This window comes from Cryphonectria parasitica (assembly GCF_011745365.1).
Source record: "Cryphonectria parasitica EP155 unplaced genomic scaffold M406scaffold_5, whole genome shotgun sequence".
NCBI lineage: Eukaryota > Fungi > Ascomycota > Sordariomycetes > Diaporthales > Cryphonectriaceae > Cryphonectria > Cryphonectria parasitica.
In genome coordinates, this window is record NW_024468913.1 from 233,116 (window position 1) to 248,627 (window position 15,512).

General features: G+C 54.3%; 6 protein-coding genes across 6 annotated transcripts; 3 read left to right on the plus strand and 3 right to left on the minus strand.

The window, feature by feature from the left end:
• Positions 1 to 88: 88 nt before the first annotated feature.
• On the plus strand, positions 89 to 2,544 carry M406DRAFT_258516 (alkaline phosphatase-like protein; the record flags this gene model as incomplete). The annotated part of the gene is made up of 8 exons (XM_040917238.1): positions 89 to 407; positions 504 to 634; positions 746 to 769; positions 839 to 887; positions 946 to 1,003; positions 1,062 to 1,166; positions 1,258 to 1,514; positions 1,586 to 2,544. 8 exons carry the CDS (start codon positions 89 to 91, stop codon positions 2,542 to 2,544), a joined length of 1,902 nt encoding a protein of 633 aa, XP_040775077.1.
• Positions 2,545 to 3,443: 899 nt separating this feature from the next.
• On the plus strand, positions 3,444 to 4,740 carry M406DRAFT_291159 (NAD(P)-binding protein). Its single transcript, XM_040918945.1, has one exon. The coding sequence runs from the start codon at positions 3,478 to 3,480 to the stop codon at positions 4,588 to 4,590; it is 1,113 nt and encodes a 370-aa protein (XP_040775078.1). The 5' UTR covers positions 3,444 to 3,477; the 3' UTR covers positions 4,591 to 4,740.
• Positions 4,741 to 6,414: 1,674 nt separating this feature from the next.
• Positions 6,415 to 8,329, minus strand: M406DRAFT_291160 (uncharacterized protein; the record flags this gene model as incomplete). The annotated part of the gene is made up of 1 exon (XM_040918946.1): positions 6,415 to 8,329. One exon carries the CDS (start codon positions 8,327 to 8,329, stop codon positions 6,512 to 6,514), a length of 1,818 nt encoding a protein of 605 aa, XP_040775079.1. The 3' UTR covers positions 6,415 to 6,511.
• A 565-nt stretch (positions 8,330 to 8,894) lies between these two features.
• M406DRAFT_62581 (uncharacterized protein) lies at positions 8,895 to 10,394 on the minus strand (the record flags this gene model as incomplete). Its single annotated transcript, XM_040924789.1, has 2 exons — positions 8,895 to 9,449; positions 9,531 to 10,394. The coding sequence occupies 2 exons, from the start codon at positions 10,392 to 10,394 to the stop codon at positions 8,895 to 8,897; spliced, it is 1,419 nt and encodes a 472-aa protein (XP_040775080.1).
• A 1,033-nt stretch (positions 10,395 to 11,427) lies between these two features.
• Positions 11,428 to 12,513, plus strand: M406DRAFT_258194 (xylose isomerase-like protein; the record flags this gene model as incomplete). The annotated part of the gene is made up of 1 exon (XM_040917217.1): positions 11,428 to 12,513. One exon carries the CDS (start codon positions 11,428 to 11,430, stop codon positions 12,511 to 12,513), a length of 1,086 nt encoding a protein of 361 aa, XP_040775081.1.
• A 1,001-nt stretch (positions 12,514 to 13,514) lies between these two features.
• Positions 13,515 to 15,445, minus strand: M406DRAFT_71314 (uncharacterized protein; the record flags this gene model as incomplete). Its single annotated transcript, XM_040925411.1, has 3 exons — positions 13,515 to 14,364; positions 14,454 to 14,535; positions 14,608 to 15,445. 3 exons carry the CDS (start codon positions 15,443 to 15,445, stop codon positions 13,515 to 13,517), a joined length of 1,770 nt encoding a protein of 589 aa, XP_040775082.1.
• Positions 15,446 to 15,512: the final 67 nt, after the last annotated feature.

Consider the following 15,512-nt stretch of genomic DNA (forward strand, 5'->3'; position numbering starts at 1 on the left):
GGACCAGTCGACACCATCGCCTCCACCGCCGGATCCCTCCAGCGCCGCCGCCTCGAGAGCCAAGTGTATCCGCGTCTCGCTAATCATAATGCTTACTTCTGGCGTTGTCTTGGCCGTGGGCCTGCTTGCCGGCCTCCTCACTAGGCATGGCGCCGAGGCTTCAGACCCAACTCCCGCGCAGCCATCGGATCCAACCTCCAACGGGACGGATTCAACCAACGGGACGGCGAGGTACAATATTGTCTTCATCATGACAGACGACCAAGACAAAAGGCTGTACTCGACGGACTACCAGTCTGCCCTGCAGCGGGAGATCGTCGCCAAGGGCACTAACTTCACAAACCACTATACCACACAAGCGCTTTGCTGCCCGGCGAGGTCGTCACTCTTGCGGGGACAGCAGATACGTGAGTCGTCCCCCTGCACAAGGACAGCCCTGGCTTGGGACCAACCCTCATCTGCAAAACAAATAACTTTGAAGAAAGACTGACAGTCAACCATAGATAATACCAACATCACCAATGTCGTGAAACCTGGTGGCGCGTACAACAAGTGGGTTCTTTCAGAACAAGATCAGAATTATCTCCCACATTGGATGAAGAAAGCTGGGTATAGGAATGAGTGTAAGTCTCGTGTGCATGCAATGGCCCTATCCTCAAGGGTTAAAATGTACTAATGACCTCTATCAGATGTTGGAAAAATTATGAACGGCTATGGTGTTTCGAATTATAATGTCACACCAAAGGGTTGGGATCATGTTGATGCTTTGGTAAGTGGAATGCTTCTCGTGTGTTGACGCCGCTGGCGAAGAGCTGCAGTACTGACAGTTGCACTCCAGTGTGAGCCATACATAGACGACTACAACGTGCCTATATGGTCTGCAAACGGTAAGCTCGCCCCTCTCCAATCAATCACAATGGGACAAAACTCCTAACACCAGTGAAGGTGACACTCCAGTTTACTATCCTGGATGGCATCAGACCGATGTCCACCGCCTTAAAGTGTATGTTCTAGTATTCTCCCGTGCCATTCAGTCGCCTTGCTAATAGTTATTTTGTCAGGCTTGATCGACTGGACAATCTCACCAGCCAGTCGGACCCTTGGTTCCTTACTATAACTCCCTTCACACCACATGTTGCCTACGAGCAGGGCAATCCATCAAGCAGGTAGGTTTTTCATCATCTTTTTTCCCCCTCTTTTCCTTTTTTTGTGATGTGTGATTTCTCTTGGCTCATTTGGTTGACGTTATTTCACCAGACCCATCCCTCTGCAGAGGCATATGGAGCAGTTTCTGAACGCGACAGCACCGCAAACGCCTAATTTCAACCCGGCTGCAGAGTACCAAGATGGCAAGTCGGGGTGGGTGCAATACCTCAAGCCTATGAACGACTCTGCTATTGGATTTGCCGACTTTGTCTATCAATCTCGTCTCCAAGCTTTGCAGGGTGTCGACGAGATCATTGAGGACGTCATTACGAAGCTGGACGATGCGGGTGTCCTCGATAACACTTATAGTACGTACTCTCCCCACCCCCATTTCATAGTGGACTAGGGTCTTTGCGCTCAGTGCTAACCTTTTGGACAGTCATCTACACGTCGGACAACGGCTATCATCTCGGCCAACACAGAGTCCCAGGAGGAAAATCACTCTTCTACAATGAAGACACCAACATTCCATTTATTGTGCGCGGGCCAGATGTCCCCGAGGGCGTCGTATCCACTTTGCCCAGCCTTCATCTCGACCTCGCGCCGACGTTCCTTACGATCGCCGGCCTGCCTGAGGAAGACTGGCCTCCATTTTTTGACGGCCGCAGCCTTCTCGACCAGTGGCAGAGCCCTGAGGTCAACAACGCCACCGACGCCGGCAAGGGCAACTCACGAGAAAGTCTCAACATCGAGTACTGGGGTCTTGTGGGCATCGAGGCCCCCTCCGCCACTCAGCTTGGCGGAAGTTTCTACAATAACACGTACAAGACGATCCGTATCGTCGGCGACGAGCAGAACTGGGCGTACGCAGTCTGGTGCAACGGCCAGACGGAGCTGTACAACATCTCCGCCGACCCTTATGAGCTGACGAACCTGGCCCGGGGCGACAATATCAGCACCGTGCACCAGAGCGTCATCAACCGGCTCAACGCGCTCCTGATGGTGACCAAGTCGTGCGAGCAGGACCGCTGTCGCGACCCCTGGGCGCAGCTGGTGCCGGATAACGACACCACTCTGTACTCGCTCGTGCAGGCCATGGATTCAACCTATGACACTTTCTTTGATGACTTCGAGAAGGTCCAGTTCGACACATGCATGGAGTACCAGTGGGCGCCGAATGAGACGCCTTTCTTCCCAGCCTTGGATACTCTGGATGCCGGCGGTCTGGGCAGGGCATATCGTGCCGAGACGATCGACATCCCTGATTCCCCAGGGTTGAGAGTGATTCAGACCCCAAATTACTACGGCACGGCGGAACAAAGGAATGCCACCTTTACGGAGTTGGAGGCATCGGCTCGGTACATGACGGCGCAGGAAATTGCTGAAACAATTGCATGAGATACCCGTACAGCGGATCACAAAGGGGACACAATGATGACACATAGAGGCATGCATGAGCTTGGAAACTTTTGATAATTGTGACTCGGATTTCTTTTGGACTGGACGCTCTCACTGGGTTGCCTTGCGAGCACATTTGGTTGTTTAATGTAGCGTAATGAACAGAGAACACTGCTCTTATCAGTGTGTAACTATGCAACTGCTGTCCCAGCTATACAAACGAATTGGAGACCAGACCGCCAAGTCTATGTGATGTTCTCTTGCTTTACTTGAGCCTCCCTACACCTCTGAAAATGACATCAATTAGGTTGAGTCTCCATGAATTTTACTATAATTTTTATCCTCAACTTCGTACCAAGGAAACCCTAACCCTAATCCTCCTTTCAGTTTTTTACGTGGTGGCATCTATAAACACTCTCGCTGCCTGCTTAGTATACTGTCAGTATAATTACTTGCTTGTCACCAAGACACCTGCATCATTTATAGGCTAAGTCAGCTCCCATCTTTTCTCAAGAGGGAAGCATGATATATGTGTGATGGAATGTAGAGAGTGGAGACTTGTTATATAAAGTTTTCAGATCTGTCGATTGAAAGATTGAGGAATTACATCCCATTTCCTCATTCCTGAAAAATCTGGAAGGTGAAGATGATTGACCAAGCCTTGCCTCGTCTTTAAGCAGTCAAATAAAAGCCTGACTCCTGTTCCTTGAAGCCTAATCAGTTGATAAGTTCACCAAAATGACTTATGCAATGTGTCATGATAGCACTTATCTCCCATGTGGATCCTGTAGATGGATCTTGAGACCATTCCATTAATACATGACATCTCACTACTCATCACCAAGACAGGCCTGAGCCTCAAGTCCCCTGTCTCGATAGCTTCACAAATCCTCATCTTCAGTCTTCACCCTCAATGCCTAGACAGATACGGCCATGGTCTCAGCTCAAATCCCTTTCTTTCCGCGCGTGACGGCGCACCTCAAATCTGCTGCCGAGCACATCGACTATGACTTTCAGCCACTACACATCTTTGCCCTAATCGGCATATTGGTCATTCTCTACATCGTCGAACGTGCGCTAGACTTCATCTTCTTCCATCTGGCGACACCCAGAAACCCACTCCAAGGTTACAGGCGACGCGGCCCCAAGCCTACCTACGCGCTGATCACGGGCGGCAGTGCCGGCCTCGGCCTAGGTATAGCTAAGGCTCTTGTCAGGCAGGGTTTCGGCGTGATCATTCTAGCACGCGAGGGGGCCGGGCATTCGTCTGCAGAGACCCAGCTGCGCGAGGCCCTCGTGCTGCCAGAGGAAGATACGAAGTCGACCGAGGTCGCGGCGGAGCAGTATGTCAAGACGATTGCCATGGACACGGTGACCGCCTCGCCGGAGGAGATGGAGGACAAGCTGCGCACAGCGATCGTGGACCAGGAGCTGCGGGTTTCGATCTTGGTGAACAACATCGAGCCTTTTCCGAGCGCGCCACCAGCTCCTTTGCGCGAGCTGGCGACGTACTCCCCCGACGACATCGACAACGTGGTAGCAGCGAACGCGAGATTCCCAGCAAGGCTGACGGCACTGATGTTGCCGGTCCTCACGCACCGAGGCGCAGGGGTTGATGGGCACGGCATGTCATTCGGGACACATCGGCGGTCCCTGATCTTGAACATCGGCTCGGATGCAATGGTGGGTCAGCCGCTCAGTGTCGTGTACAGCGCCACCAAGGCATTCAGCTCCATCTTCAGCAAAGGTCTGGCGCGCGAGCTGGAGGCAAGTCCTCAGACCAGCCATATCGATGTATTGAGCGTGATTACCGGCAATATGGACGGCCAGACGGATGCTGGCCTGGAGCAGTATGGACGAGCTGTGGTCGGCAAGGCAGATGGAGCCATAGGTAGAGGCTTGAGGGAGATGTATCCGCACTGGCTACATCACCTTGAGAATGTGATGCTCGGCATGGTTTCTGAGAAATCTGCGACTAAGAAGATTCTTGACGAGGCCATGGTTAGGAGGAGAAGGTATGCTGTGGAAACAGCTCGCAAGCAGTAGTGGCACACCTTTAGGACATGATGGGGTCAAGTATTAAGATATATACATTTCGATACTGGAATTATGTACTCTCTGACGAGCCTATGTACAGGTAATCTCACCCCGGGGGATCTCCATGTGGGCAGAATGATTATCCTTCAAGTATCTTCCAGCCCAGCGACTGCTGCAACACTATGACCTCGTCCTTGTGTGTATTTGAGAAAAGAGGGAGAGAGACTGGAAGAAGAATCTAGTTAACAGGATCCACCGGAGCGTCAGCAGAGGCGGCGTCGGCGGAGGCGTCGGCAGGTGAGTTCGCCTGCAGAGCCGCCAGGGCACTAGCAACCTCGTCGTCGCGCTTAGTGCTGGGCGCAGCGTTGGCAGAGGCAGCATCGGCAGCAGCGTCGTCAGGCGAGTTGGCTTGAAGGGCAGCCAGAGCACTAGTAATCTCGTCGTCACGCTTAGTGCTAGGCGCAGCATTGGCAGAGGCGGCGTCGGCAGCAGCATCGCCAGGCGAGTTCGCCTGCAGAGCAGCCAGAGCACTAGCAACCTCGTCGTCGCGTTTAGTGCTGGGCGCAGCGTTGGCAGAGGCGGCGTCGGCGGCGGCGTCATCAGGCGAGTTGGCCTGAAGGGCAGCCAGGATACTGTCGAGCTGCTCATCGCGCTTAGTGCTGGGTGCAGCATTGGCAGAGGCGGCATCGGCAGCGGCGTCGTCAGGCGAGTTCGCCTGAAGGGCAGCCAGAGCACTGGTAATCTCGTCGTCGCGCTTGCCGAGCCCCTGCGTGGCAGCGCTGGCATCATCAGGGCTGTTTTGCTGGAGCGAGCCCAGGATGGAGGTGACGTCTTCCTCCTGCGGGTCGGGCGAGACCATCTGGACGGCGGCCGCGTCTGCGGGGCTGTTGGCCTGAAGCTCGGACAGAACACTGTCTGGGCTGACGTCTGGGTTGACGGGAGCCGCGGTGACTGCCACGATGGCGAGGGAGGCGAGGATGAAGGGACGCATGGTGAGTTTTGTATCTCTGGTGATGGAAGTAATTAAAGAGAAGACAGAGCACTGCTCTTGTTGTACGATGATAGAGAACGAAAGGCGAACAAAGAAACTAAAAGAAATATATGATCAAGTCCAGCTGTCACTATATACAATTAACTGGCGAACAACTAAAAGGGAAAGGGGAAAAGAATCACCAGCCTTCAGACAGGTACAAAGGGATCTTGTTGGTATTAATACCTGGTATACATAAGTGAGGTGTCGTGCCCAACGCTTAGCCAAATACCTCTCGGAACTCATCTGGTACATTCTCGTCAGACTATTTTGACGTAGCAAACGATAAGGTTAATGGTAAAGATGCGATTCGACTCTTCTCTCCCCCCGGCATCAACTGAGCGAAACTGAAATGGTGTCGGCTCGCCAAGGCCCGCGTTCTTGACCTTGGGATGATTCCGAAGCCGTTTCGTGGTTTAGACGACTCGGCACTTTAGGATACCCGCACAAGCCTGCGCCATGTCGAGCATACAAAGCCGGTCCAGATATAAGCATAGTTGATGGCGAGCCAGCACACCAACCCCAGGTCTGAGCATCTTCGCAGAGGAATGGCCAAATAGGCCATGATATTCAACGAGGCTGTCCCCTCGTTTCCCCGCAAGACCATATATGCCTTGGTGTTTCAGAGTTCAGGCAGCGTTACGGGAGCATTCGGCCAGGCGCATGCTCGACAAGGCTGAAGAAGGGGTTCCGAGATTCAGCATGCAAAGCATGATTAACGACGATCTGCGGCTATAGGGCTGGTCCTCTGAGCTAATTTACCTTGTTTAAACAACGATCTTCGGAATCTTCACCAGAATTTTGAAGGTCATAGAAGTTGTATTGGCTGAGGAGTGGCAATGCCAGGGTATCTAAGACGCGACGTACCTATGGACAAGATTCAGATGTGCTATGCATTTCTCATATTTTTACAGGATCCTTGACACAACCGTTCATCTCGGTTCCTCCTTGGCCCTTCTTTCCACTAGGTAGGACCGACAGGGCCCCATACAAGCATGCAGTCACGATCGTGATGAGGTCGACGATGTGGACTGCCCACCAGATGACTTGTGTCCCCAGAGCGCACTCGGCATATTCAAATTTCCACTCCCAACTGTCCTCGTCAAACCAGGCGCTCAACAGCCCGGCGTTGCCTCCGTACCCGCCCATCATACTGCGTACTGTGATCTCTCGGACGCCTGGTATCGAAGGGTTCCCCACAATGCCTTCTCCGGTAGCGCCGTGCCACCTCTTCGTCTGCCACTCCCTATCAGCCGGGCTCTCGCCATGCGACTGATTGATAAAGTGATAGATGTCGCAGCCTTCGTGGTCGTGCCCGTTGAGAATGACCCCTCTTCGTCCTTGCCCGTTGCCCTCCGCCATCGGGTCCCCACTCAGCCCAAAGATGCCTTGGAGGAAACCGCTTGAGGCTTCGGCGCTCAGCTGGTTCTGCTCCTTCAAACTACCATCCTCGTCGTGGAAAGAGAAGTAAGGAGGATCGACGCAGATGCCCTCAGCCTTGTACAAGGGGACGTGTGTCAGAACGACGGTGAAGTGGCCCTTGTGCTCGACTGAGGAGGCGGTGTTGATGATGTCGTTGACAAATTTATATGTATTGATTTGAAGCTCGGAGGATGCAGCGGGAGTGTCAAGGTTCATGTCGTTGAGGACGACGATGCGAAGCTCAGGGATGAGGCGGCCGTCGTGACCGGGAGTGAAGGAGGAAGAGGACGACGTCGTGTGTTGGGTATTCTCTGCGGAATCGTCATGGAAAGTGCTCGCGGCAGCAGAGGAGAGGGCCCAAGGAGGAACCTCGAAGCGCAATTCGTAGTTGGCCTTGCCGAAGACACGTTCGAAGCGGTCCATCCTGTCAACCGTCAGGTCTCCAGCATAGCCAATGTCATGGTTGCCTGCGACATTGAGAATACGCCGTTGCCACGTTTCGTTGTACAGTGCCGTGCCTAGGGCGCCAGTGACGACGTGGCAGCCTTTGTCTGGCCATACGGCAGCCTCATCAGGCACGCGCTGGCCTCCCTTGAAGGCCCTGTTCCAGTATCTCCGTCCCCTCCTCTCGAATTCTTCGTCCGAAATCCACTGACTCCCGAGAAGATCCCCCAATACTGTCACGTGCGTAGGCACCGTCCACCAGTTCAGGGTACGGTACATGTGACCGAGGTAGAAGTCATTACCGAACAGATCAATCCTCTTGCGTATACTCTCGAGTGTGTTGGGTATGTCGTCGAAGTAGAAATCAACGAGGTCGTGGAAGGCCTGTTTGGTGCTCCTTCGAAAAGTCGGGTACTCATCGGAGCGAGATTTGAGGTGGGAGAAGAAGTCGTGAAGGTGTGGGAAGGATGAGTCGCGGAAGGCATTCGGTATGGAAGTGTCGCCCTCGAGCTGTGGATCGCCGAGCGCCAGTAGCCGGAAAGGGGCCACGCGCAAGTCGGAGGCAGAGGCCGACGAAGAGCGGTTGAGGGGGCCATCGCTGGTGTCGGTCGTAGTGGGCAACGAGTCTGCAGAGAAGAGGTGGAGCTTTACGGTCTCCAGCCAGGCCGCGAGGTGACCATCATGGGAGGACCCTTGTGACGGGGCAGAGGACGGTAGAGGAAAGCCGCAGGTCAAGAAGAAGGGATAGAGATAGAGGTAGACAGTTAATGTCACCGACAGAGGAATAAGAAGTCGCAACAGGTTGCGAAGGAGGCCATGGGCAGCGGCATGGGTGAAAAGGGAAGAGGACATGTATGACGAGTAGAAAGCTATGGACGCATTGAAACGACAGAATGGTTGTACAATGGGTGCTGCTGCGGTGGGGTTGAACAACAAGCGCACGGAGGCGGTGGGCGGGCAGCAGAAACGAGGTTGATGATGTTAATGAGGTGCACTGGACGTGGGAGACGTGACGTGGCTGTGCACAATAATTTATTTGGAGTGTCGCGATTGAAGGGGTCAATTTCTAGTGCTGGTTATTACAGTGGTGTTTACCACAACATACTGCGTAACAGCACAGCAGGGGTTAGCTACCGCTATTGGGCGCTAGTTCCTGCCATCAGACAGGGGCAGGGCCGAGACCAACAGGGATATCACAGGGGGGACGGCAGGACAACAGGGGGTCTTACGCCCCCGAAAGGATCCCCTGAATACAGCATATTCCCATAGCGTGCGTATACTACATCTATGTAGAGATTATAAAGACTTGAATGGAATCCTCCACCACGGCAACAGGCCAAACCAGGCTTGGGAAATCCGTTTCCTTCGTTGTGGGTAGTCCTCTTTTGTATACACACGACGAAACATTGACTCTCTATCATTTTTGCTCCTCATCTCGAATTCCTCTTGCGGGCCTCCATTCGAAGTGGTGCTTGCCCATGACCGGGTCCCCAGCACTCTCGCTCTTAAGATCATACATGTGATGCCCAAAGAAGTCCAGCTCCGCCTCCTGGAAGCTTGTGGGAAGGTCTGTTGAGATGGAGTACTTGAAATGCTCCAGACTCGCGCTCAGCGCCGGCACAAATGAGTCCATCCCCAGCGAGCTGATCACGAGCTCCTTCAGCGAGGCCATCGTGCTGCCCAGCTCTTTTGCGATGGTCGGGTGGGCGAGGAGGTTGACCCTGTCTACCGTTTCCGACTTGTAAATCTCGTCGAGCATGTCCACGATCCCGTCAGACTGAATGATACACCCACCCCGCCACAGCTGCATGATGTCGCTGTAGTTCAGCTTCCACTCGTGCTCTGCATCTGCCGCTGCGATGATATGCATCCCCTGGACGAAGCACAGCAGGAAGCACGCATATGTCGCGTCTCGGAGCTCGCGGGCCGCCTTGGCCTTGCCCTCGACCGTCTGTGCCTCTGTCTTGCAGGGCTGTGGCTCAGCAGTGGTGCCGGTATCATGGTGGAAGGCTTTGGCGGCAGCCTCGCGTCGTGAGGCATACGCAGACTGCACTCGAGTCATGTGCGACACGGCGATGGTTGGCGCAGAAACATGCAGTCTCGCGGCCTCACCCACCGTCCACGTGCCCGTACCCTCCTCTTCGCACACGTCCTGGACGACCTTATCACGAATGCTCGAGAGGATGTACTTAGTCTCATCCTCTGGATCCTTCTTCCGGCATATCTCAGCGCCGATCTCGATCAGAAAATTGGATCGCAGAGGGCTGTCCTTGTTGGTATTCCAGCGCTCGAAAACGTCTCCAATCTCCTCGAACGACCATCCTAGGCCGTTGGCCATGATGCCCCATATCTCGCAAAGGACCTGCATCATCCCGTGCTCGATGCCGTTGTGAACCATCTTCACGTAGTGGCCACATCCGCCGACGCCTAGCTTGGCCGTGCATGGACGTCCATGGCGGTCTTTGGCCGCGATCATGGACAGGAATGGCCAAACCATGTCGAGGGCCTCCTGTGTACTGCCGCCAGGCGAGATGGACGGACCGTGTCGTGCTGCCTGGTATCCGCCAGAGACGCCCATACCGATAAAGTGTACGCCCTTTGGTCTCAGGCGCTCCTGACGTCTCTCGGTGTGTGTCCACCGCTCGTTAGACGCGTCCATAATCACGTCTCCCTTATTGAGGAACGGCTCCAGACCATCAATAGTCTTATCTCCCACCGAGCCATGAGGGACACTCAGCACGAACACCTTGGGAGAATCGGAGGGTAGAGATCCGCAAAGGGACTCGTAGTCCTTCTGGTGGAAGACTTTTGAGCCGAGCCCTGCTTTCTTGGCCTGGTCGAGAACGCGCTTCACGTTCTCTGTGGCCGGATCGAAGAGGTGGACTTCGATGTCATACTCGGCAAACAGGAGGGCCATCATGCCGCCCATATTACCCGCACCTATCAGTCCCAGCTGGAAGGCACGTCAGTCAGTCAGCCAGTCAGTCATTCAGCTGGATGGAAGGCCGTGCACAGTCCAGGAAAGGCGAGAGCACACTGACCTTCTTGACATCCATCTTGACTTATGTCTTCACAGGCTTGTCGGTTTGTTGCTTCTTCAGGTCGACAGCGAGGGGGCAGACGCTGTAGTGAAAGTCGACAGCGGAGTAGTTTGAGCTGTTGAGACTATTGGACTTTAACCGTCTCGAGTGCGGAAGGATCACTGCCTGAGACCCAGCCGGCCTCTTGTTATTATTAATATCACCGAATAATTCAGACGGCATGACGACAATACGGCGATGACTACTCAAAGCGAGCCATTACTATACACAACAACATAAAAACAGTCCTTTCTCACAATGCCCCTCGAGTTCTCAACCTTTTCTCTGGAATTTATTCTCTCCCATCTGCTGCTGCCAGGCGTCACGGCAACCAATGATGTCAATTTCCCAAAAACTCGCCAGCCACCCAGCTGTGCTTTCGCAAACCGACGGGACGAATCAGGTTTGAGAAACGGTCAACCAGCTCATCGCCCCCTTTTGACGCGGCGGCTTGTTGAAAGATGGGTTGATGGCGTTCCTTGTGTGGGGCTTGTACTCTGTGACATCATTTATGATGGCCACTCGATGTACCGGGGGGGGGGGGACCTACCGGGCCGCTTGCTTGCAGCATTTTAATACTACGAGTGCGTGTTAAAAGGGTTTCTGTCTGACCAAGTGATGATTGTTTCTGGCAGACGGCACAAGCGACGCTGACGAGGCTATGTGCTGTTTGAGCTCATATGACGCAACAAGTGTAGTTCTGATTGTTGACATTACTGCACATGTAGCACTGGAGACCGCGTAAGTGAACGACTTTCATCAACATGCTCTCTGTTCAGACTCTACTGCAAACCACAAGAGTTCATTCCTAACCTCGAATCTCAGCGTGTAATAGAGACAGGTAGAAAGAAACAGATAACCACCCTCAAAATGCCTTCCCTCCAGGTGACCGCGTCCAGCATCCCCCTCTCCCTGGCCTCCTGCTCGATCGGCCTCCCCCGCCACACCCTCCACCAAAAGCTCGAGGCTATCTCCCTCACCGGCTTCCAGGGTATCGAGCTCTCATTTCCAGACCTTCTCGCTCACGCGCGCGAGCTGCAATCCCTTGGCCAGCTCCCCGCCGGCGATATCCAAGACGACGACTGGCCGACGCTGTGCAAGGCCGCCGAGCACGCTCACCACTTGTGCGCCACCCATGGCCTGAAGATTCTCGTGCTGCAGCCCTTTGCCAACTTCGAGGGCTGGACAGACTCCAGTGCCCGTGATGCCGTGTTTGCCAGGGCCAAGGGTTGGGCTGCGATCATGAAGGCAGCGAAAACGGACATGTTGCAGGTTGGGTCAACGGACACGCCGTCACACAAGATCACTTCCTCCAAAGAGACCCTTGCGGCGGACCTCGCAGCCCTTGCCGACCTGCTCTCCTCCGAGAACCCGACCTTTAAGATCGCCTACGAGAACTGGTGCTGGGCGACCCATGCACCGGGGTGGCGCGACGTGTGGGATATTGTGCAGCTGGCCGGACGGCCCAACATAGGTCTGTGCCTGGACACATTCCAGTCTGCCGGCGGGGAGTGGGGGGATCCCACGACGTCTTCGGGGCGTGTTCAGCGTCAGGGGCTGACGGAGGATGCGCTGACAGCGGGCTGGCTCGACAGCCTCCGCGACTTGGTCAGAGAGGTGCCTCCAGAGAAGATCTTTTTCCTTCAGATCAGCGACGCGTACAAGGTACAGCCCCCTCTCGCGCCACATCCGGAGCCGAACGACGACAGCGGTCTCAGGCCCAGGGGGAGGTGGAGCCACGACTATAGGCCGCTGCCGTACGACGGCGGGTATCTGCCCATTGCAGATTTCACACGGGCAGTCCTCGAGACTGGATTCAGGGGATGGTTGAGCGTAGAGGTGTTTGATGGGAAGTTTGAGGACAAGTATGGCGATGACCTGATGCGGTTCGCCGAGAAGGCGAGAGATAATACGAGGAGGCTAGTAGAAGAAGCTGCTGGGATGGAAAGTCTGTGACGTGCAGAACAGACCAGGTATGGCATTGTGTTTTGAGCACGCTATTCTTCAGGTCAGATGGTGTCCCCCAGGAGGTTGTCACAAGACTGCTCAAGCAGAATCGTGGTCCCTCTAGCAACAGGTTGTTCGTGTATGGTTCGCATCAATCGTCTGACTCCCAGATGATCATGGCTTCCGTCTTGTGGATCGTCGTCATAAGAATGATGGATTGTGAGGACATTGCGCGCTGATTTCTGTAGATTAAAGTAACCCAGGACACGCCGGACTCAACTGCATCTCAGAATTAGGCAAGCCAGCCTACAACCAGTAAGAGGAAAGGTAGCATCCTGCATAAGTTAGATAATTTTGAATGTGAGATGTTCAGACGAAGTGTTTACCTGGGCTGATTCTTCACAGTAACAGGTGTTTTGCCTGAAGAGAGTGATCACACTATTCACCTCGTAGTGGGAACGTGGTGAGTGAAGGAAGGCATTGCTCATATCCGGTACAACACCCAGCGGGATGAAGCCTCGGGTGGGTGCAAGTTGAGGAAGGAGTGGTAGGTGTCTGGTGTTGAATTGTCGCGGAAGGAACACCCTATACATGATGTCATCAAGATGAGAAGAAGACAGGAAGGAAGGAAGGTCAGGCTCAGGCTGGCTAAAGCTATCCAGACAAGGAAGGGCAGGCGCCTTCGAGGAATGCCTGGGTCAGTAAATCCCCGGCCTTCTTGCACAATCAGCTTTCATCGGAAGACACCTTTAGCACTCATTTTCCCATCTCTTTTCTCCGTTCATCCCTGCACACCTAGATACACCACCTGTACCGCGACCTTTTCCTTTTTTCCCCCCTATAGCCAGGAATTTGCTTTATGCCTTTCCGGCGTTTTGGCATTGATAGTCATCCAGGAAGAGGCTCGTACAGGTCAAAGGGATCGCAGACTGATTGCAAGTCTGCTCTGCGACGGTTTCGTGGCCTTTCTAGACAAGACGTTTATTTGACACGCTAAACATACATGAAAGCTACTGGTTGGGAGTCCCAGGAGCTGCAACTTCTAACAGAGCATCAAATTTAGGTGTTCCCAGCCCCGTCACAGGATCCCACCCCTGTGTGCAATTCCAGCGAGCGCCAGTTGGTGGAAGTCCGGCACCCCCTCCCCGGCAGCCAGTCGAGTAGCCCGTCGTAATGTCTGTCAGTGCAGCCGCATTTCTGTACAGGAATGGATTCAAGAAGCCTAGGCCAGGTTTGCCCTGCGCCCTCCTCGCAGCGTTCAACAGGGCCACAACACCAGCAAACGTCGGACTCGATGCCGAAGTTCCGCTGAGCGACGTAGTACGCCCACTGTCAATCACAACAAACAGCTGGCCCTGTGCCGCTACGTCCGGAATGGCGCGGCCTGTATCGTTGTACAAGCCCGCGTACGTGTCACCAATAGAGTCGAGGTACTTTGAGACGGCCGCGTCCTGCCACTCTGGCCGTTCATGGTACATGGAGAAGCCTCCGCTGGAGAAAGGAACCCCTCGCTCTGGAGCGGAGCCCGAGGTGCCCCCCACAGAGGTGACATAGGGACACCCTGCCGGAAAGTTAGGCTGGAAGAGGGTCGTCGTGTTGTCAACGTTGCTCTTACAGGTGCCTCCAGGACCAGAGTCGCCAGACGAGAAGAGGACGGACACGCCGCGGGCACCAAGCTGCATGAACATGTTGCAGACTTTCAGGGCGTAGTCACGCGGTACTGACTGTTCTTCTTCACCGTAGGATGTGGTCAGGGTCTGTGGCAGGGCTGCGTCTGACAGGTTGAGGATATACGTGAGAAACTCAAGATATGGCTCGTTGGTGCTTGGGTAGCCATTGCTAAGTGATGGCACGAGAGGTCTGCACGGAAACATCAGCGAAACGGGCCATTTGAAGACTCCGAGTAGATACACTTCATCGTCTTTTTATTTCATTTTAAACGAACTTACCCTCTGCCACCGGTCAAGTACTCAACAATCGGGATGGGGCGGCTAATGCCCAGGACATATTGCACGTCCAGGTTTGCCTCGCCTGTGCGTCCGAGTCAGCAACTGGAATTTCTCATCTCATGGCCACCGAAACACAACGCCAGAGGAGGCTTACCAGAGCTCAAGCTGCTTGCCTGGTCATTCGTACCGCCATTGATTGTGACCACCGAAAAGTTCTGCCCGATGGCTTCGGGCACTTGTGTCTTCTCGAACTCGGCGAGGTCTGCGTAGCGGGCAGACTGTTCCAGGTATGAAGCAAACCCTATCAGGTTGCCGCAATTGGCGTCTGCGGTATAGTTGATATTGTACTGCGCCCTGAGACAAGCAGGTGTGACGGTGGTGTTGCAAAAGCCAGCCTCAGAGGCTGACGAGGCGTCGTGGTGGACGGGATGTGCCTTGTTCTCCTCCAGCACCTCCATTTCAAAGATGGTGGACCGCCTGATACCTGGGTGACCAAACCGGGTGGTAGGCTGCACCAGGTCCACATGAAGTGCCACAAAGTCAGGAACAGAGTATGACAGGGTCCGCAGCTTTGAGCCGCTTGCTTCCGCGTGCTCGTACCAGTGAAAGTCTGCATCCAAAAGCGAGTTGGCCGTGGAGACGTCAGTGCTGATGGTGATCCAGTCATTGTCGACTGAAGATTCAATTTCGTATCCGGCGAGCCAGGATGTAACCTCCTGGGCAACCTGCGGGCTGGGGGCAACATAGGAGCGGAGCTCCTCCCGCGACATATGCTTGCCGTAGTCAGGATGGTCGGGGCTTGACATGGCCAGCACTGCCTGCTCCAAGGCGGCTGCATGCTGCTGCTTGAGGCCGATCTTGAGGGAGAGCTTGTCTGTTGCCAGAGCCGTAGCGCTCTTCCTCCATCCTTCGGGCACCGCGTGCAGTCTGTCGAAGACCCGTCCCGACACAACGGCCCCCCCAAGAGTGAGCAGGAGAGTGAGAGAATGCATTGTAGATTTGCGAAGACGAGGAGAATGGAGAGAAATAAGATAAAAAGGAGAGTGATATCCAGGTGTC

Excerpts from the sequence above, each read along its gene's own strand:
- M406DRAFT_291159 (XM_040918945.1), top strand. The coding sequence starts at position 3,478 with ATGGTCTCAGCTCAAATCCCTTTCTTTCCGCGCGTGACGGCGCACCTC.